Here is a 22,387-nt window from a genome sequence, read left to right as displayed (position 1 = left end):
AAACAAAATAATTATTATAAAAAACTGCCTACTTTGGTTACATACGAGAACATTATGGTATGGTCCTATTTCTGTAAAATTATGTATAATAAGATTTCTGGTGAACTTAACTCTTTCTGTTATAACTTTCTTTGGTTCATTTTTTTTTAATGAAGATCTTAAACATTTTGGACTTCCCTGGTAGCTCAGACTGTAAAGCGTCTGCCTACAATGCAGGAGACCTGGATTCAATCCCTGGGTCAGGAAGATCCCCTGGAGAAGGAAATGGCAGCCCACTCCAGTATTCTTGCCTGGAAAATCCCACGGACAGAGGAACCTGGTAGGCTACAGCACATGGGGTCACAAAGAGTCAGACACAACTGAGTGACTTCACTTTCGCTTTCTTTCTAAACATCTTAATAATTAGAATTAGAGTGGGATTTTGGGGGTGGGAATAGTAGGGCTCAGAATTCATCTGCCTCTCCAACATACTTTCTCAATCTAAAAGGTTTTAGATTAGATAGGCACAATGCCCACTGCTACATCTATTTTTAAAAACTGATTGATTCTATTAACTAAAGTATAATAATAAGAGACACAGAATAGAGGCTTTTACCATGTACTCCAGAAAGACACAGAATTAGGGGAAGGCTGCCTACGGCCAGACGGATGAAAGAAGACAAGTTGATGACGGTAACTTACCTTGAAGTGAGCGCACAGATGACCTTGCTCCACTGCTCCACCACTGCTGGGTGGTGCCTCCAGTTAGCCACCATCTCCTTGGCTGTTTTCCAGTAAGGAGGTGTTGGGAAGCACCGCGTACATGCTAGTAACCAAACCTCAAAGAGAACACCAATCAACTTCTCTGCTAGATTCTCAGCAATGCCACCTTACCAACAAAAAGAAAACATCTTTGGCATACTTATTTGTAAAGCCGAATCTTTAACTCACTGATTTGGGAGAACTGGTCAAAAAATTAAAATAACTGCAATGTTAAGTTTTAACTTTCAAATAATCACTTAATAGTAAGAACAAAAAACTACTCTTAGGAGCTCTTATGAAGGAAATCATGAACACATCAACCCATTATCACATGGGAAGTTTTCAAGTGACCCTGCTGGGTTCTTATGGAAGATCTTAACCTTCCAGTAGTGAGACAGGAGCACACACAGAAGAAGGGAAAGGATGACTGCCTACAATGAACGGCTATTAATCAGTTTCCGTGCCACATAGCTCATACACGTGACCTCACGTTAATTCTGCAGGGTAGGTTTTTATATCAATAGTATCTATTACCAATTATCAATTATATCCGTTTTGAAGATGAGAAAACAGGTTCTGGAAATTTAAGTAACTTGCCCAAGTTCACACAGCCAACAAGAAAAGGAATCAGAACAAATACCTGAGACTTCCTACCTTCAAACTTTGCTATAAAATGCTTCATGTGTTTGAAAGCCACCCTTCAAGGGAGAGGGAGCCAAAGAAGGGAGCCAAAGGACTAGTTCTGGCAGGACAAAGCCTCAACCACAGAGCCCAAAATAGAGCTGCTCCTCGGTTCCAAGCCTGGGAACTAAGAAGAGCAGCGGTCTGTACTCTGCCTACCCACAGAAGGCAAACTTTGGATTTCCATACAGAACGAAAAGTTCTAAGGATTTCAAATGAGCAAAAATGAAGTTTCAACAATAATAAGCTCCAGAAGGGGATGGATGGCTTGACTTATGGTGCTGAATCCCTGGCACGGGGATTGTTTAAGGGAGAGGCACACTACCTATCTGGCTAGCTCATCACCAATGCCAGACAGGGTATTTCTATTACGGAGTCCCTCTCAACACTAAAATTCTTCCTGGACACTGCATTTGTGTCAGAGCACAAGCACACTCACATGTGTTAGTAAAAAAAATACAGAGATGAATAAGCAACAGGGGAATTTGGAACTAGAATTATCAACTTATTGTCTGTGTATACTGTGCTATATTATACAAAGCAAGACGTCTTAAAATACACTCTGAACTCATGAAACTGAAGGTTTTTTGATGGCTAGGTAATGAATGACACACTTGTCATACTTCCAAATAGAATACTTTAAGATTTTCTAGGTTTCATTTGCTAAACAAAATATCTTCTGCAGTCATTAAGTTTTCAGTCTACCTAGATAACTACTTTGTAATCAGGTACATTAGCTGTTTCTTATATAGGCTCTGTCCTGATACACTGAACAAGCTACTGTTGCTGTCATTATCAAACACGTATTAATTCACTGCGTCTCTCCTCATATTGGTTTTTCAACTGTAGTGCCAAATTTTAAATCCCCACCGAGTCTACTACTCATTGAGTCTAAAAGTGAACTGTATTTGGAGCACAGCAATAAATCAGAAAAAATAATTAACAAACCTTGAACAGTTGGTGGCGCTAGAAGTATGTCATTAATCTGCAGAAGAAACAACAGTAAGACTTCCCAGGTTTCTCGGGCCATAATGGATGACTCACGGGCCAGTTTTTGAATGGCTTTCAGGACCTGTAAGCATAGTCGGGTCTGACTGGAGCCCTGTTCCTGTCTAAAGAAGACAGACAGACATTACTGACAAGCTTAAGGACAGAATGCAACAGTTAAAGACAGGCAACTCCCTAACAGCACCAGCAGACAGAACTAGGCGCACCCTCTTCAGTTCAAAGCTATTTCCTTCTCATGCAGTTTGGCACTCTGGGATCTAAACCTACCACTCCTAAAGAGCTTGAAGAGCTCCCGGGGAGAGGGAGGATACTAGAAAGTGGACTTCACCTCTGGGTTTTCTAAGTCTGAAATGTGCCTGGCACATACAACAGATACTCCATAGGTTTCTGCTGAATGAATGAGTAAATAAATACCCACAGCCACTTCTGCTGCTCACACAGCAGAATGACCTTTGTATTCTTTAAAAAAATTTTAAACATATGTTCACAAGAATTCAGCATGAATTTCATAATGCTCACAATCCCTTTGAAGTTAATGTCTGCTAGAGAAGAGCCTAAAAAATGAAATATCCTAACAGGTCCCCAAAACTGATGGGATACAGAGACAACTTCCTCAGAAATGAGCACCTGCTAACTGTGGCTCTATTAAAAAAGAGGCAACTTAACCCAAAGGTACCCAAGATACTCCCAAAGAAGTTTTATAGCTCTGTTTAGTTCACAACACCATTTTTTCCCAAGAGTATTATTACATTAGTATATCAGGGCTAGGGTTGAGGAGGAAGATAAAAGTACAAGCCCCAGCCCTTATCCCCACTGTCCAACATAGATCACCTTAAGATTTTCAAGAATAAATAGTGAATTGGCTTCCAGAGTTCCCATGTGAAGACCAAGGCAAGTAACTATTATTATTGAAATAAATCTTGAGGCCAAGTTTCTACATGACTCATGTCACAAAAAATTCATAAAATATGTTTCTATCAGAGGAGGGAATCTCAGAGCCTCCTTGAGAAATCCAGACAATGAAGTGAGTGCTCTCAGAACTTCCATCACAACCTCAGGATAAAGATTCTCAGATTCTGGGCCACGACCCATGAAACCAAACACTTACACCAGAGCTGCAAGAAAATGACAACCCTAAGTTCCCCCTCAAGAAGCCAGACCTAGAGTGAAATGATGAGACATTCACCTAGGAAAAGACAAGAGTCCCCAAGGACAGGGAGAGGTCCCATGTTCAGTTTGAGGTGAATCCAGACCATGGGAAGCCAAGAGGCTCAAGCCTGTATCTGTTGGTCTGCTACTAAGCAAGAGTAAGAAATATACAATAGCCCCAAACCTCATGGAGCCATGTAAGAGGACACCCAGAGTAAAAATGAAAATACCACTAGTGGTCCTGGGGGCAACACTCTTACAAGCCAGCAACGACACTAGAAACTTCCCAAATGGTGACCCAGGCTTACCTACCATTCCTAGTACTACCTGCCCAGTGCAGAAAAGGAAACATCTGCTCCTTAGGTACTGTGGCATCACTCAGACAGCCTAAATTCAAGAGCACTGTCCAAGTTTCTACAGCTAAGAGAAATACGGCAATCTTTACTGAAAAAGAAATAGAAAGGTCGAAACATCAAAGATGCTCTTTTCCCCCTAATATTTCCAAAAGCAACTTATGAACTTCAGAAAAACCATTCTAGAACATGAGCTGGTGAACTATGTATGGCCTGTGGGCCAAATCTGGCCTGTCATCTGTTTTTGTAAAAAAAAATTGGAACACAACCATGCGCATTGATTTATATATTGTCTATGGCTGCTTCTCTATATCAGTAGAGTTGAATAGTTGTGACAGACACTACGGTATGGCCCACAAAGCCCAAAATATTTACTATATGCCTCTTTACAAAAAAAGTTTGCCATCGACTGCTTTAGAAGAATGCCACACTTTCTAAAGTACAGTATATTCGAGCAATGAAGACCCTAATCAGTTTTAGATGATGGGTCACTCTTCACTCAGCCATGTGCTCCCCCAAATCAAACTGACGGGCAAAAGAGAAAGGCTACATCATTCTGATCTAATCTTCAGCAAAGTGGTAGAGGCTATTTCCTCTATTCTGAGAGTTAGTTTTCATAAAAACAATTAACTAAGGAAACTTGACAACTTTGTGACTATTTGACTCAAAAAACAAAAACAAAAAACTCCCAATAACAGGAGATAAGATCATAACTCCCAATATTTAACACTTTTGAAAATATTCAGCTCCCTAAGATACAATTTGCCAGGAGAACTCTAATACTCAGTTCAGCACCCTCTCAGAATTACGCACACTTTTGGGAAAACAAGCTAATTACCAAATAGTAAAAAGAACAATTTATACGATATTGATGCTTCTCAAAAGAGAAAAGCAAAAGCCTAATTAATATAAATGCAATTGCTTTTTCTCATCAATAAAATTAACCGAGCACTCAGAGTTGGTAAGAGTACAAAGAGGAGACAATACTAGCCATGAAACTCTCCCATTTACTAAGAAAAAGCCTAGTAAATTAGTCTCCTAAATGGGATGATAAGAAAGCATTAAAAGTATTATCATTTTAGAAGAATCTGCTTAGCTACAAACAATGTCTTCCTACCACTTATTTTTTACCATTTCCTGTTATAACTTCTTTTGAAATCAATAAATACAAACAACCAGCATTTAATTCACCCAAATGTAACCTAGACAGTGTATTAAAAAGAAGAGACATCACTTTGCCAACAAAGGTCCAAACAGTCAAAGCTATGGTTTATCCAGTAGTCATGTACAGATGTGAGGGTTGGACCATAAAGAAAGCTGAGCACCGAAGAACTGATGCATTTGAACTGTGGTGTTAGAGACGACTTCCCTTGGACAGCAAGGAGATCAAACCAGTCAATCCTAAGGAAATCAATTCCAAACATTCATTGGAAGCACTGAGGCTGAAGCTCCAATACTTTGGTCACCTGGTGCAAAGAGCCGACTTGTTGGAGAAGACCCTAATCCTGGAAAAGACCAAAGGTTGGAGAAGGGGGCAGCAGAGGATGAGATGGTTGGATGACATCACCGACTCAATGGACATGAGTTTGAGCAAGTTGTGGGAGATGGTGAAGGACAGGGAAGCCTGGTGTGCTGCAGTTCACAAGGTCACAATGAGTTGGACATGACTGAATGACTACACCACCAGAAGGCGAATTGGGTGGCTGGTGATGTGGTGATAAGATTAAGGAGTTAACAGACATACCTCAATGTACTGCACTTCGTTTTATTGCACTTCACCAATATTGTGGGTTTTTTACAAACTAAAGACTTGTAGCAATCCTACACTGACTGAGCAAGTCTATATGTGCAATTTGCCCCACTGCATTGCTCACTTCGTGTCTCTATGCCACATTTTGGTATTTCTCAAAATATTTTCATTATTATTATATCTTTACAGTGATTTGATGATCAATGATGTTAGATGTTACTACTATAATTGTTTTGCAGCACCACAAACCATGCCCATATAAGATGTCAAACTTCACTGATAAACATGTTCTGACTGCTCCACCAACCAGCCATTTTCCTGCCTTCTCTTTCTCCTCAGGCCTCCCTCTTCCCTGAGACACAGCAATATTGAAATTAGGCCATTTAATAACCCTACAATGCCTCTAAGTGTTCAAGTGAAAGGAAGAATCATGTCTCTCACTTTAAATCAAAAACTAGAAATAACAAGTACCTACCATAATAGCACAGGGAACCATATTCAATATCCTATAATAACCTATAATGGAAAAGAATCTGAAAAAGAATGTGTGTGTATGCATGCATGTGAACAAAACTGAATCACTTTGTTGTATAACAAAATCTAACAAAGCACTGTAAAATGGTAGAAATGACTAAGCTTAGTGAGGAAAGCAGGTCAAAAGCCAAGACAGGCTAGAAGCTAGGCCTCCCGCATCAGTAAGCCCAATTGTGAATGCAAAGGAAAAGCTTTTGAAGGAAATTAAAAGTGCTAATCCAGTGAACACACAAATGATAAGAAAAAGAAAGGGCCTTATTACTGATATGAAGAAAGTTTTAGTGTCTGAATAGAAGATCAAACAAACCACAACATTCCCGTAAGCCAAAGCCTAACCCACTGCAAGGCCCTCACTCTCTTCAATTCTGTGAAGCCTGAGAATGGTGATGAAGCTGCAGGAGTCTGCAGTCAGCAGAGGTTGGTTCATGAGGCTGAAGGAAAGAAGCTGTCGCCATTAAAAAAAAAAAAAAAAAAGGTGTACATGGGGGGCGGGGCAGCAGCAAGGTGAAGCAGCAAGTGCTAATGTAAAAGCTGTAGCAAGTTATCCAGAAGATCTAGCCAAGATAAATAAGGTAGATGAAAGTAGCCACACTAAACAATAGATTTCCAGTGGAGACAAAACAGCCTACAGGCTTCTATTGGAAGATGCCATCTAAGGACTTCCATAGCTAGAAAGAACTTCTGGCTTCAAAAATGCAAAGGACAGGCTGACTCTTGATAGGGGCCTCAAGCAGCTAGTGGCTTCAAGTTGAAGCCAATGCTCATTTACCATTCTGAAAATCCTAGGACCCCTAAGGATTATGCTAAATCTACTCTGCATGTGCCATATAAATGAAACAATAAAGGCTAGATGACAGCACACCAGTTTACAACATGGTTTACTAAATATTTTAAGCCCACTGTTGAGACCTACTACTCAGGAAAAAAGACTCCTTTTAAAATACTACTGGTTATTTACAAAGCACTTGGTCATCCAAGAGCTCTGATGGATGTGGACAAGCAATGTCACCTGCCATTTCAGTAAACAATGTTGTGGCCATAAAGCCACCAGTCACTACAGCCGCTCCCTACAGTACACCCTAGGGGAATTCAGGACAGAGGAAAACAAAATACTGGGCCTACACAGTTAAGATGCATATCAAAGGAATAATTTCAATAAGCTCAAACTCTTGCATCTTCCTATACAAAGAAAACTCATTAACTTGAGATGTCTTTTTTCTTTTTGATTAGCAGTAATTTTTCATGTTCTGCTACACAGCTTTTTTTTTTTTTTTCCCCCCAGCAAAACTCCTATATGTTCTTGCTCCTTCCTTACCTCTTTGGAACACTCCCTCTGAGCTTCTGAGAGGCTATATCCAGGTTATAGTTTTCAATAAGTCCGATGAATAAAATGTAATTCTCAACTTTTAGGCTGTGCATTTTTTTTCAGTCAACACTGAGATGTACAATGAGATAAATGTTGCCTGCTAACCTACCATTCATTCTGCTGCCCATGGATGAAGGAGTAATTTCAACTTTCAAGTCTTATTATTTAAGAAATACATTGGGTAAGACTATAGCTGCCATAGACAGTGATTCCTCTGATGGACATTTTCAATTTCAAGTAGAAACTGAAAACCCGGTGGAAAAGATTCACCATTCTAAATGGCATTAAGAATATTTATGATTCATGGGGAAAGGTCAAAATATGAACATTAATAAAAGTCTGGAAGAAGCCGATTCCAATCCTCACAGATGACTCTGAGGGGCTTAAGACTTCAGTGGAGGAAGTGAATGCAGATGTGGCAGAAATAACAAGAGAACTAAAATTAGAAATGGAACCTGAAGATGGGGCTGAATCGCTGCAATCTCATGATAAAACTTTCATGGATGAGGAGCTGCCTCTTATAGATGAGCAAAGAAAGTGGTTTCTTAAGATGGAATCTACTCCTGGTGTAGATGCTGTGCACATTATTGAAATGAAAACAAAGATTTAGAATATTGCATAAACTTAGTTGATAAAGCAGTAGCAGGCTTTGACAGGATTAACTCTAATTTTGAAAGAACCTCTACTGTAGGCAAAATGCTATCAAATAGCACTGCATGTTACAGAGAAATCATTCATGAACTGATGAGTCACTCAATGTGGCAAATGTCACTGCTGTCTTATTTTAAGAAACTACCACATCCACCCAACCTGATCAGCCAGCAGCCATCAACATCAAGGTAAGACCCTCCACCATCAAAAAGATTACAGTTCACTAAAGGTTCAGATGATAGTTAGCACTTTTTAGTAATCCTAGTATTTTTAAATTAAAACGTGTATTTTTTTTTTAGACATAATGCTATTGCACACTTATAGACAACAATATAGTATAAACATAACTTTTACATGCACTGGGAAACCAAAAAAGGCTTTATTTCAATGTTTGCTTTACTGCAGCACCCTGGAACCAACCAACAATATCTTGAGGTATGTTTGCACACTTGATCCTATACATCACAGCACATAATGAAGATTCTCTTTTTAATTCATATTTTCCAAAGTAATCTTCCTTCTAAATTTAAAAAGCTAAAATTTACAGAGCTGGTTTTTGGCTGATTCATAGTCAGTCCCTCATCTGACAGACCAAAAGTCTTAACCAAAACTTTTCCAGAAGGATGGAAGTCAGCCCTCTTGATCCTTCCACAGACATTTTCAAAGAAGAAAAACACACATACACACACAGATGAAAACAGATTTTTCTCAAAGGAAATCCCTACAAATGGGTAGGCAACTAATGTTTTCCTCTCCATTTTCTATTATTTCCAAAATCCTTTAAAATGACATATAATTCTTTTAGAATGGGAAAAAATGTTCTAGGTATAAGTAAGGCAACCATGTGGATCACAATAAACTGTGGAAACTTCTGAAAGAGATGGAAATACCAGACCACCTGACCTGCCTCTTGAGAAACCTATGTGCTGGTCAGGAAGCAAGTTAGAACTGGATATGGAACAACAGACTGGTTCCAAATAGGAAAAGGAATACATCAAGGCTGTATATTGTCACCCTGCTTATTTAACTTATATGCAGAGTGCATCACGAGAAACGCTGGGCTGGAAGAAACACAAGCTGGAATCAAGATTGCTGGGAGAAATATCAATAACCTCAGATATGCAGATGACACCACCCTTATGGCAGAAAGTGAAGAGGAACTAAAAAGCCTCTTGATGAAAGTGAAAGAGAAGAGTGAAAAAGTTGGCTTAACATTCAGAAAACGAAGATCATGGCATCTGGTCCCATCACTTCATGGCAAATAGATGGGGAAACAGTGGAAACAGTGTCAGACTTTATTTTTTGGGCTCCAAAATCACTGCAGATGGTGACTGCAGCCATGAAATTAAAAGACGCTTAGTCCTTGGAAGGAAAGTTATGACCAACCTAGATAGCATACTAAAAAGCAGAGATATTACTTTGCCAACAAAGGTCCATCTAGTCAAGGCTATGGTTTTTCCAGTGGTCATGAGAGTTGGACTGTGAAGAAAGCTAAGTGCCGAAGAATTGATGCTTTTGAACTGTGGTGTTGGAGAAGACTCTTGAGAGTTCCTTGGACCGCAAGGAGATCCAACCAGTCTATCCTAAAGGAGATCAGTCCTGGGTGTTCATTGGAAGGACTGATGCTAAAGCTGAAACTCCAATACTTTGGCCACCTCACGCAAAGAGCTGACTCACTGGAAAATACCCTGATGCTGGGAGGGATTGGGGGCAGGAAGAGAAGGGGACCATAGAGGATGAGATGGCTGGATGGCATCACCAACTTGATGGACATGAGTCTGAGTGAACTCTGGGAGTTGGTGATGGACAGGGAGGCCTGGAGTGCTGCGATTCATGGGGTTGCAAAGAGTCAGACACGACTGAGCGACTGAACTGAACTGAACTGAACTAAAGGCAACTGTACATTACAATATTTAAGGTCTCTGTCACAGAAGGTAGGAGAAAAACTCAGTAACAAACTGTCAAAAGTATTCTTTTGGTCTTCTACAAATTTGCCCATAATTTCAAATCTGCTTACTTCTATATCTTCATTCTCTCATAAGATTCATTTTAAGGTATAGGGCTTAGTTATTCTTTAGCTTAAGTTTAGACAAGAATTATGTTAGGCAAAAGCAGAGTTTTTTGACTGTAAGGGAAAGGGGTCACAGTATTTTCACACCTAATAGCTATCAGATCTTAGAAGCAAAGCCAAAAGCTGTTAAAATGAAAACACATTGTTAAAGAGTCCTAGAAAACATTATATAAGCCCATCTCTCTCATTCATATTAACGCTTTAACTGAAAAAGACATGAAAATTACTGCTCAAAAGACTTAACAATGAAATCAGTTCCTATAATTTAAAAAAGTAACAATGATGAATATTTTATTATGATCCGGATAATGGCCAGATAGACTAGTATAGCTTACCTTGGTACAAAAAGATTTTGCAGGTGTTTTAGTATACTTTGAACATATAGATTAGGCTCTTTAATAACTGGCAATGGAATAGAATCTTTCGGTAACACTAAAGCCATAATCCAATCGGTATATACATCAACACAATATTTTACAGTCTCTCCATCCAATGGAAGGGTCAGTCCATAGCAAATTACTTCCATGGTCCATTTTACCTAAACAAAAGAAAATATAGATATAGAATTATTAAACATCCCTCCCTGTTTATCAGTAGACTGATTTAAAATGTTAACTTCTTATTGTCAAAAACCTCTCAATTGAAGTATATTCGTCTCAACAAGGTTCAGATTAATTTTAGAAAATGCACCTCCCATGTATAAGACATACTCAGACAACTCTAAGCAAAATATTTAAGAAAATAAATTATGTGCTTATTTCTAATTATCAAGCCAACATTGGCTTTCACCCCTTAGACATTATTATTGTTTGCTCTGTAAAATAAAAAGTACAGGTCATCTTGGCTTTCCACAGAGATTAGATGCACAGAAATAGAAAATTTTAGATATTTTCCTCCACTTAATACCCAAATGACACATTTGGGTATGTGTTATTTAGGAAATCATTTACATAAATTTAATCATATTCCATTTTCGGATTATGCAACTTTAACAAACAACAGGAAGGAAGATGAACTGTCCAACTCTTACTGTGTGACTATTTTCATTTGGCAAAGAAAATAATATTTTAAATGGAAGGGCAAGATCAAACACAAGTCAGAAGGGACTGAAGCTGGGTAACATCTTAAAAAGGCACTTAGCTACACTAAATGACTTCCAGCCTCCTGACCTGTCTGAATCATAGGGGCTGAGAGAAATTGTCTAAGAGACTGCTGAACCACTGCCAGCAATCATGAATGAATAAGGTACAATGAGAAGGGGGAAATGGTCCAACTTGCAAAAGATGATAAAACTATATTCCAGATAATATAGACTGGAAAGTTTAAGTGAATTCCAGACAAAACTCTGGGACAAATTACTAAGCAGATGATCAGTGAGTACTTACAAAAGGGAAGAAGGGTCAGTGGGAACTAGCCTGCTCAAAAAGAACAAGTCATGCCAGACAAGCTTCACTCCTCTATTAAGAGGGTTACTATGAAGGCAGCTGGTATAAACCTGGTACTGATTTAAAATCAGTTTCCGAGGAACTTTCATAAATATTATCTAACCATCAGAATAACCCATGTGAGAGGGTAAACTATCCTCATTTTAGACATAAGGAAACTGAAGTTTAGCAAATTAAGCTATTTGGCCCAAAGCATCTGCTTCAAAATGCTGGAGCTGAAAACCAGATCCCTGTTCTAGAAATCTAAAGCTGTTCTCACCATGCCATTAACAGCCTTCTTTGGCAAAGGGGTTTCTGGGCTTTAACAAATTTGGTCCTTGTGGACAAGATGGAGACAACACATAGTCCAGAAGAAGGTAGAATGGCTGGATTTGTAACTGGTCAAAATAACATGGGAGACTAGCAGTGGATTACTGTACCAAGATCATTTTGGAAGAAGCTGTCCAATGGCATGCCAAAGGCTCTGCCAAGATTTTAACTTAGAGAAAATCAGATTATATGCTGACCATGTGTAGACATCACAAAACTAAAAAAATAACTAACTTGTAAAACAGAAATTCAGGATTCACAAAGATTTCAGCAGTTTAAAACTAAAGCTGAATGTAACAAGATAAATACATGTACTGAAATTTTTAAGCTCAGAACAAAACTACAAAGGTCACAGGTAGAAAATATTAACAACAGTATAATAGAAAACAACAATGCCACAGCAATTAATATTAAAAGCAACTATAACAACACAGTGAGGCTGTGACAAATGAGGTGGGGAGGGGTGCAGAGCTGGATTAAGCTGAACAAGGGAAAGAATTTTAAAAGAGGCTGGCAAGTTCTTAATTATCAGAGGAAAGACCAAGGAGAAGATATACCTTTGGTGTTATCTTCATACAACAGTTCACTTACATAATTTGAGAGGACACTGGATTTAAGAACTATTATTCTCTCATATTCTTTCAAGGGTAGAAAGAGCTGCACTGAACACCACCACCTAATCACATGCCATCTCTTCCCAGGAGAAGGCAGCAAGGAATTACAGATACACCAAGAAGAGAGCGCACCAGGGCAAGTGCTAGTCCTTAGGGTAGGTCTCTGCTAGCGCACTCTGAGAAGAAAATGCTCTTCAGTATGAAGGCTTCCCCTTCGGTAATCCATGGCCTACAGAGGGTAAATAAACTGCCTCCTGAGCCATAATCTTCAGTCTATCTAGAGTGGTCTTATACCTGGATTAAGTCTAATCTCTCCTTCAGGAGAAATCAGAACATAAGTGAAAAGGGATGGGCAGGTTAAGTCCAACTTAAAGCAACTTAACTTTAATGCCCAGTCCCCTGAACCCAAGAACAGAGAACCAGCTCCAGGCCAAGCCACTCCAAAAACTCCTCATTTTTAGGGACAGCAAACATGACCCCTGTTCCAACCACTTGGGCTCACAGCCATACCGACTGAATTGCTCTGCAGTACTCTCAAACTTATAAGTCAGGATGGAGACAGCAGGAGAGCCTCAGGCTCAATGCACACGGGTAGCCTGAAAACCACACAAGACAGGCCTTTGGTTAGAGGCCTTTTAGAGGTAAAAACGAAGACCTTCCAAACACTGCCTCTGAATAGAAATCTGATGACTGAGCCTAGAACTTGGGGAAAGGGGCCTGAGGTCCTGACATCCAAGTCTGCTCAGCACACAGCTCAGGTGGAGGAGAATTGGGTCCAGCTAGCAGGAAGTCCCAATAGCACAATGGAACAATCTATTCCTTGAACTCCCACAAACTCTGGGCTCTAACCTGCAACCCATATAAGTTCAAACTGAGAAGTCACACTCCACTGAGCAGAAATCCACTTTAAAAGCGTGTGATAGTGCTCAGCTGTGTCCGACTCTCTGTGACCCTATGGACTGTAGCCTGCCAGGCTCCTCTCTCTGTCCATGGGATTCTACAGGCAAGAATACTAGAGTGGGTTGCCATTCCCTCCTGCAGGGGATCTTCCCCACCCAGGGATTGAACCTGGGTCTCCTTAATTGCAGGCACATTCTTCACTGTCTGAGCCACCAGGGAAGCCTATAAAATGTTAAATAAATCATGCAGTAACAAACATACTTTCACATAGTAGAATGAAATGAAGAAACACTTACTTCTTTGTCAGTTTTTAACAAACTCTCACTCCCAGCCACTGAAGGGGTACCTAAGGCCTGCCCGAGAGGATGAACCACTGCATTTGCCACCTCTCGCCCAACGCTCTCTGGATAGCTGTGCAGCACACTGGTGTGGCCCTGATCATTCTGAATCACCAAATGCAGCGACCTCCACTCAGAGTACATTGTGCCGCTAAAGGACTATCCAAATGGCACCTGAAAAGACAAAAGAGAATTCCACGTCAGATTATACTGCTGGCAGCTAATAAAAATAAGTAAAATACATATTTACCCTACATAGCACAATAAAGCAGCTGCCTCGAGATGACTGAGGGAAAAAAAAAAACAAAAAACACCTAAATGTTTTGAGAATGTTCTCAGTAGCCTCTTGGTGAGATCAGGTAGGAAAGGCAGACTCTGGGAAGCAGCTGTCTGAGCACCTACCCAAAAGAGCCTTCAGAAGCCCAGAGGAGAGCTGGGGCAGATGGCTGCCGTGCAAGGGGATAAAATAATCAGACCTGGGGTACTCACAGCATGAGGGAACCCTCCTCATTCCATGTTCCAGAATGGAAAAAGATGGAAGAAGGGTATGCTCCAAGTAGAAAAGGGAGACAAAGGAAAGGGTTTACTCCAAGCCCCAGATTTTTCAGTTAACAGTTTCCAAGTACCTATTACATGCTAGAAACAGATCCCTGCAATTTCCCACCACTGCCCTTAAATCAGACATAAAATTCTTCGAGAACATTTCATTCTCTACAGCAGTGGCATACCCTCTTCTGGTAATGGAACACCTGGAACTCAGTATCCTTCAGAAAATCTATTAAGACTTGCCACTTATTGAGCATATATTACCTACTGCTCATGAAAGTATCACAACTCTGTGAAAATTAAGTCACGTTATCCCTATTCACAGATGAAAAGACTGAGGCATAGAGACGTGTGCTGTGTCTCTGGGGCTTCAGAACTATAACATGATAGAGCTGGGTTTTGAGTCCCATCTGTTGCACTCCATGGACCATGCTCTTAACCGGAGTACGTACTGCCCCTCTCTAGCCTATAGATTCTCCATGACATAGACTGCTTTTCCCAATGCTGTATATTCTCTATGAAACGATATCTAAGTCTACTATACAAATAAAAAATTCTAGCCACAGAATACGTTATTTATATGATTACAATGTAAATATTATAATCACAAATGTCATATTCATGAAGCAAATCAAGGATGATTGGTCCTTTCCAAATCATTTCTGTAAACCTTCATTTTCTACTTGCTCTGAAATCTGTTGGCCCAATCAGCAGAGTTTAAGGGTACATTTAAGCTTTAAAAAGTTCCATCATTTAAGCTAGTTTTTCTTCAAATGGGTAGCTTTGTTTAATTTTATCTTAGAAAACCTCATTCCGGCTCAACAAGTACCAGTGTTTTTCAAGAGGATATGGCCCTCCTCTGGACAAGAGTCCCTGAAAACACAAACGCAGAAGGGACGGATCAGCATCAAAAAAGGTACCTACAATGTGAAGGATGGGTGGATGTGAGACCCTATTAAAGTTGACTCAGTCTCCTTAGGATTTATAAGGAACCCCCGACAAGGGTATCCTGGTGTTCCCCTACCCCCGGCTGCCCTAAAATAACTCTCTCAAAACTGGAAGGGAAAAAAGGGGAAACTCTGATAGGGTGCCATTCCCATCAGAGGACAACTTATACCCACACATTTTTTCTCACCTTTTAAAATAAGCATATATACACATAAATACATATACATAGAGTACACAGTATAATATACATACACACACTATAATCTCTTACCTAAACACACAGGAACATTATACTACAGGGTTTTTTGTTTTAGTGTGATTTTTCACCCTTTTCATTTGTTTGCCTTCATTCCCTATCCAAGTAATTCACTTCCCAGAATACATAATCCATTTAAACAACCTAACACTTCCTCTTGTATTTTGCTCAATCATATTAAAATAATTTATATACACGCAAAGCTAGGAACTACATACTTTTTCTTATTCACCAGTACCTCACAAATATACTTCTTTCTAATAACAGATTCTTTTTCATGGCTATGTACTATTCCACGATGTGGCATAATTTATTCAACCAATCTCCTAATAATGTTTTTTTCAGGAGAAAAAAACTAATATATTTACTTCCTTTCCCATTTTTTTGTCACTAGGAAATAATAATGCAAAAAATAGGCTTGCTTATATATCCTTAATCAGTGGCCTTTAAATTTCTACAAGAGAAACTACTGGATCAAGGAGTATATGTATTTTTAATGTTAACAGGTTAACGTTGCCAAATCGCTTCCCCAAAAGCTGTAATAACTCCCATTCACATTAGGAATGGATGAGAGCTTTTCTATCTTCTCACTCCCAATCTTTTGCCAAGAATCAGATTTACTTATGTATTTATTTATTTGCCAGATTGGAGGTATGAAATGAAATTTCACTATTCTAGCCAAATATATTTTTATTTTACACCTTCTAGTTTTGAGTCTGCCTTAGATGATTTCTCCCTCCTATCCTCCATATCAGTGCTTTCCAAAACATGGGTCATAAAATAAATGTAATAGATAATACTTTTTAATTACATGAAACAGAATATAAAATAAAGGCACCATACACAGTAAAGGTAAGCAAAGTTCTGTGAAATTTTGTTTCATTTTTTATATATGCATATGTTCTGGGTCACAATATAAAATACATAAAATATTTATTGTGGGTCTAGGTCCAAGTTTAAAAACAGCCCTAAAATGTATATGTAGTCTACTAGATTTCCAAGAAAGATAATTTAGTCCTCATATTTAAGTTTTTGCCATCTGGAATTTACTTCTATAAGTGTTACAGGAAAGACCTAATTTTATTTCCTTTAAGATGTATAGTCAGTTGTGTCAACATCATCTATTAAAAACACATCCTTGGGATGGTCCAGTGGTTAAGAATCTGCCTTGAAATGCAGGGACATGGGTTTGATCCCTGGTCAGGGAACTAAGATCTCACATGGAGTGGAACAACTAAACCCCTACCCTACAACTACTGAGCTCGTATTCTCTGCAGTCTGAGAATACAACTCAAGAGCTCGCATGTTGCAGCTACTGAGCCCACACACCACAACTAGAGAGTCCATGTATCGCAACAAAAGACCCTGAATGATACAACTAAGACCTGATGTAGTCAAATAAATATTTTTTTTTTAAATCACACCCTTTCCTACTGACCTGAAATACCAATTTGTCATATATTAAATTCTCATTTATGTAGAAATTTACAAACCTGTTCTGTTCAACTATTTGTCTATCCCTATGCTCATGTTATAATGATTTAAATTCAGTGGCTTTATACAATGTTTTAGTATCTAGAAAGGAAGCTCCCTTTACCTTGACTATTTTTTTCCAAAACTTTTCTTAGCTATTCTCAGGCATTTACTCTTTTATATAAAATTTAAGATGATTTTACCCAAATAAAGGAAAAAATCTTGCTGAAATTCTAATTGAAACTGCTTATCCACCTTCTCAGTTTCATCTTCTACTGCCACTTTCCCATCCCATCCTCCAAGCAATGGCCCCAAGAACTACTGATGATTGCTCACACTCAGCAAGTTTTTTCACACCCTATTATTACAACTCATGCTGTTCCCCACCTCAATGCACCTTATGAAGTCTCTACCCCTCAAGGCACAGCTCTGCTGCTGCTGCTAAGTCGCTTCAGTCGTGTCCGACTCTGTGTGACCCCAGAGATGGCAGCCCACCGGGCTCCCCCGTCCCTGGGATTCTCCAGGCAAGAACACTGGAGTGGGTTGCCATTTCCTCCTCCAATGCATGAAAGTGAAAAGTGAAAGTGAAGTCGCTCAGTCGTGCCCAACTCCTAGCGACTCCATGGACTGCAGCCTACCAGGCTCCTCCGTCCATGGGATTTTCCAGGCAAGAGTACTGGAGTGGGGTGCCATTGCCTTCTCCAAGGCACAGCTCAAGTACCCTCTTTGGGAAAACTTTTTTTTTTTTTTAATCCGCCAATCACCCCTCTACCCCATCTCTGAGTCCCTGTTACAGGCTATCCATTTTAAGTGTCAGGTTAGGTTATTCATTAGCTTTGTAAAGATATCTTTTACCACAAGTGTGTCAACCTTTTTTGAGGGGGAACCTCACTTCCTGAATCTTTGAGAAGTCCTTGGCACACAATGCATATTGAATGTTTTAGAATGCCAAGGTTTACCAATGGGAAAAAGGAAGATGTTAGAAGCTGTTCCCTTTATGCCACTGAAGGAAGTCCAAACAAAAAACTGAAAATGTCCATTCGCTTTAAGGTATTTATTAGTTAAAAAAAAAAAAAGTAGTTGGAAGGTTTTCAAATATTTAAGGAATATTTAAGTAATATTTAGTGTCCATTCCAGGCAATACATTATTGGAGGGGAAAAAGTGTTTTTAGGGAAAAAAAAGACAAGCTAGCTCTCAAACTCCACTGTACACATAAGAATAGCCCCTCTAGTTTAAAATGCAGATTCCAAAACTCCATCCCTAAAAAGCTTGATTCTGTAGGTCTGGGTTAGGGCCTGGGAATTTGCTTTTAAGAAACAGCTACCTCTCCTGCTCAAACTCTTCCAGAAAATTGCAGAGGAAGGTAAACTTCCAAACTCATTCTATGAGGCCACCATCACCCTAATACCAAAACCTGACAGAGATCCCACAAAAAAAGAAAACTACAGGCCAATATCACTGATGAACATAGATGCAAAAATCCTTAACAAAATTCTAGCAATCAGAATCCAACAACATATTAAAAAGATCATACACCATGACCAAGTGGGCTTTATCCCAGGGATGCAAGGATTCTTCAATATCTGCAAATCAATCAATGTAATACACCACATTAACAAATTGAAAAATAAAAACCATATGATTATCTCAATAGATGCAGGGAAAGCCTTTGACAAAATTCAACATCCATTTATGATGAACACTCTCCAGAAAGCAGGAATAGAAGGAACATACCTCAACATAATAAAAGCTATATATGACAAACCCACAGCGAACATTATCCTCAATGGTGAAAAATTGAAAGCATTTCCTCTAAAGTCAGGAACAAGACAAGGGTGCCCACTTTCACCATTACTATTCAACATAGTTTTGGAGGTTTTGGCCACAGCAATCAGAGCAGAAAAAGAAATAAAAGGAATCCAAATTGGAAAAGAAGTAGTAAAACTCTCACTATTTGCAGATGACATGATCCACTACATAGAAAACCCTAAAAACTCCATCAGAAAATTACTAGAACCAATCAATTATAGTAAAGTTGCAGGATATAAAATCAACACACAGAAATCTCTTGCATTCCTATACACTAATAATGAGAAAACAGAGAAATTAAGGAAACAATTCCATTCACCATTGCAATGGAAAGAATAAAATACTTAGGAATATATCTACCTAAAGAAACTAAAGACTTATATATAGAAAACTATAAAACACTGGTGAAAGAAATCAAAGAGGACACTAATAGATGGAGAAATTTACCATGTTCATGGATTGGAAGAATTAATATAGTGAAAATGAGTATACTACCCAAAGCAATTTATAGATTCAATGCAATCCCTATCAAGCTACCAACAGTATTCTTCACAGAGCTAGAACAAATAATTTCACAATTTGTATGGAAAAACAAAAAACCTCGAATAGCCAAAGCGATCTTGAGAAAGAAGAATGGAACTGGAGGAATCAACCTACCTGACTTCAGGCTCTACTACAAAGCCACGGTTATCAAGACAGTATGGTACTGGCACAAAGACAGAAATATAGATCAATGGAACAAAATAGAAAGCCCAGAGATAAATCCACGCACATATGGACACCTTATCTTTGACAAAGGAGGCAAGAATATACAATGGATTAAAGACAATCTCTTTAACAAGTGGTGCTGGGAAATCTGGTCAACCACTTGTAAAAGAATGAAACTAGAACACTTTCTAACACCATACACAAAAATAAACTCAAAATGGATTAAAGATCTAAACGTAAGACCAGAAACTATAAAACTCCTAGAGGAGAACATAGGCAAAACACTCTCTGACATACATCACAGCAGGATCCTCTATGATCCACCTCCCAGAATAATGGAAATAAAAGTAAAAATAAACAAATGGGACCTAATTAACCTTAAAAGCTTCTGCACATCAAAGGAAACTATTAGCAAGCTGAAAAGACAGCCTTCAGAATGGGAGAAAATAATAGCAAATGAAGCAACTGACAAACAACTAATCTCAAAAATATACAAGCAACTCCTACAGCTCAACTCCAGAAAAATAAATGACCCAATCAAAAAATGGGCCAAAGAACTAAATAGACATTTCTCCAAAGAAGACATACAGATGGCTAACAAACACATGAAAAGATGCTCAACATCACTCATTATCAGAGAAATGCAAATCAAAACCACTATGAGGTACCATTTCACACCAGTCAGAATGGCTGCGATCCAAAAGTCTACAAGTAACAAATGCTGGAGAAGGTGTGGAGAAAAGGGAACCCTCTTACACTGTTGGTGGGAATGCAAACTAGTACAGCCACTATGGAGAACAGTGTGGAGATTCCTTAAAAAACTGGAAATAGAACTGCCTTATGATCCAGCAATCCCACTGCTGGGCATACACACTGAGGAAACCAGAAGGGAAAGAGACATGTGCACCCCAATGTTCATCGCAGCACTGTTTATAATAGCCAGGACATGGAAGCAACCTAGATGCCCATCAGCAGATGAATGGATAAGAAAGCTGTGGTACATATACACAATGGAGTATTACTCAGTCATTAAAAAGAATACATTTGAAGCAGTTCTAATGAGGTGGATGAAACTGGAGCCTATTATACAGAGTGAAGTAAGCCAGAAAGAAAAACACCAATACAGTATACTAACGCATATATATGGAATTTAGAAAGATGGTAACAATAACCCTGTGTACGAGACAGCAAAAGAGACACTGATGTATAGAACAGTCTTATGGACTCTGTGGGAGAGGGAGAGGGTGGGAAGATTTGGGAGAATGGCATTGAAACATGTAAAATATCATGTATGAAACGAGTTGCCAGTCCAGGTTCAATGCATGATACTGGATGCTTGGGGCTAGTGCACTGGGACAACCCAGAGGGATGGTATGGGGAGGGAGGAGGGTGGAGGGTTCAGGATGGGGAACACATGTATACCTGTGGCGGATTCATTTTGATATTTGGCAAAACTAATACAATTTTGTAAAGTTTAAAAATAAAAAAAAATAAAATTAAAAAAAAAAAAAAAAAGAAACAGCTACCATCCTTCTCAATTCTGAAGTATAGACAGGAGTATCTTTCTTGAAAAAACACTCTGGAAGACCAGTCAAAACAGGACTAATAGCTCTTAAATTTTTCTTAAAATTTTATTTAAAGTTTTTAAATATAAGAGATTTTTAATTTTTCAAATCTATTAATGTTTAAATGATTACATGGAAGAAAATGAAATAAATGCTTAAAAATGCTTATCACATTTCAAGAAACATGTAAGGTAGACAGGAATAGAAAAGATACAATGAAAAGGTTGAATTAAAATATTTAAATGCATGTAATATCAATAGAAAAATATAGATGCTAACTTTCAATAAAATGCATAAAAGACAAAAATATTAAGACGAAGATATACATTGTAATTACAACTGTCCCTTGGTATTCACAGGGTACTGGTTCGAGGACCCTCCGACAATATTAAAATCACAAATGACCAGGTCTCTTACATAAAGTAATTACATGTAATCTATGCACATCCTCCCATATACTTTAAATCTCCAGATTATTTATAATAAATACCTCCTACGGTGAAAATGCTATGTAAATAGTTGTAAATATAAGAGAAATGCCATATAAAAAGCTGCCTGCACATGGTAAATTCAAGTTTTTCTTTCTGGAACTTTATGAAAATTTTTTTCCTAAATATTTTGAATTCATGGTTGGCTGAAGCTGCAGATTCAGGACCACCAACAGAGGGCCAACTGCACAGGCAAGTTAAATAAAACAATGAAGAGAAAATAAATATTGGAAACAAATAAGAATATCAAAAAGTAAAGCAACTAAAAGTATCCTTTTGTACCTATTAAACTAGCAAAATGTGTGATAAAACCACACTTTGATTTAGGAGGTAAGGCCAATGGGACACATTTCAAGAGTTTAAGGGAAAGATATTCAATTAAAAAAAGGACTGCCCCCCACCCCGGAAGACACCTAGGAAACATCAGGTGCACTTCTGGTTAACATTATGATCAGGGCATGCTACCGGTTATTCACGGACAGATCCAGGTTATTTATGGGCAGATCTTATAATACAGAAGACAGTCCTGCACAATGAATAATTATGTTACAATTATGCTACATTTTACCTGACTTTCTAATGTCTGCCAGAAAATCATTGTGTTTTCAATTGTTTCAGCCTAAAAATCTAACTTTTACTCATATATACAAAATATTTTGTGGTGTTTTAATATACATCAGATT

At 38.6% G+C, this 22,387-nt stretch overlaps 1 protein-coding gene across 4 annotated transcripts in view; it reads right to left on the bottom strand.

Annotated features, from left to right (window-relative positions):
* The window catches only part of RALGAPB (Ral GTPase activating protein non-catalytic subunit beta), a 93,430-nt gene that overhangs the window by 61,604 nt on the left and 9,439 nt on the right, over positions 1–22,387 (bottom strand). For all 4 annotated transcript variants that reach the window (XM_059893043.1, XM_059893044.1, XM_025001236.2 and 1 more), the window contains exons 2-5: positions 13,869–14,084; positions 10,640–10,842; positions 2,371–2,534; positions 682–868 (exon numbers count right to left, since the gene is read on the bottom strand). In XM_059893043.1, coding sequence (XP_059749026.1) covers positions 682–868; positions 2,371–2,534; positions 10,640–10,842; positions 13,869–14,054 — 740 coding nt within the window. In that variant the 5' untranslated portion in view covers positions 14,055–14,084. The remainder of the gene's footprint in view (positions 1–681; positions 869–2,370; positions 2,535–10,639; positions 10,843–13,868; positions 14,085–22,387) is intronic.

This window comes from Bos taurus, chromosome 13 (genome assembly GCF_002263795.3).
Source record: "Bos taurus isolate L1 Dominette 01449 registration number 42190680 breed Hereford chromosome 13, ARS-UCD2.0, whole genome shotgun sequence".
NCBI lineage: Eukaryota > Metazoa > Chordata > Mammalia > Artiodactyla > Bovidae > Bos > Bos taurus.
The sequence above is the reverse complement of the archived record's forward strand: the minus strand, read 5'-3'. Positions and strand labels throughout refer to the sequence as shown.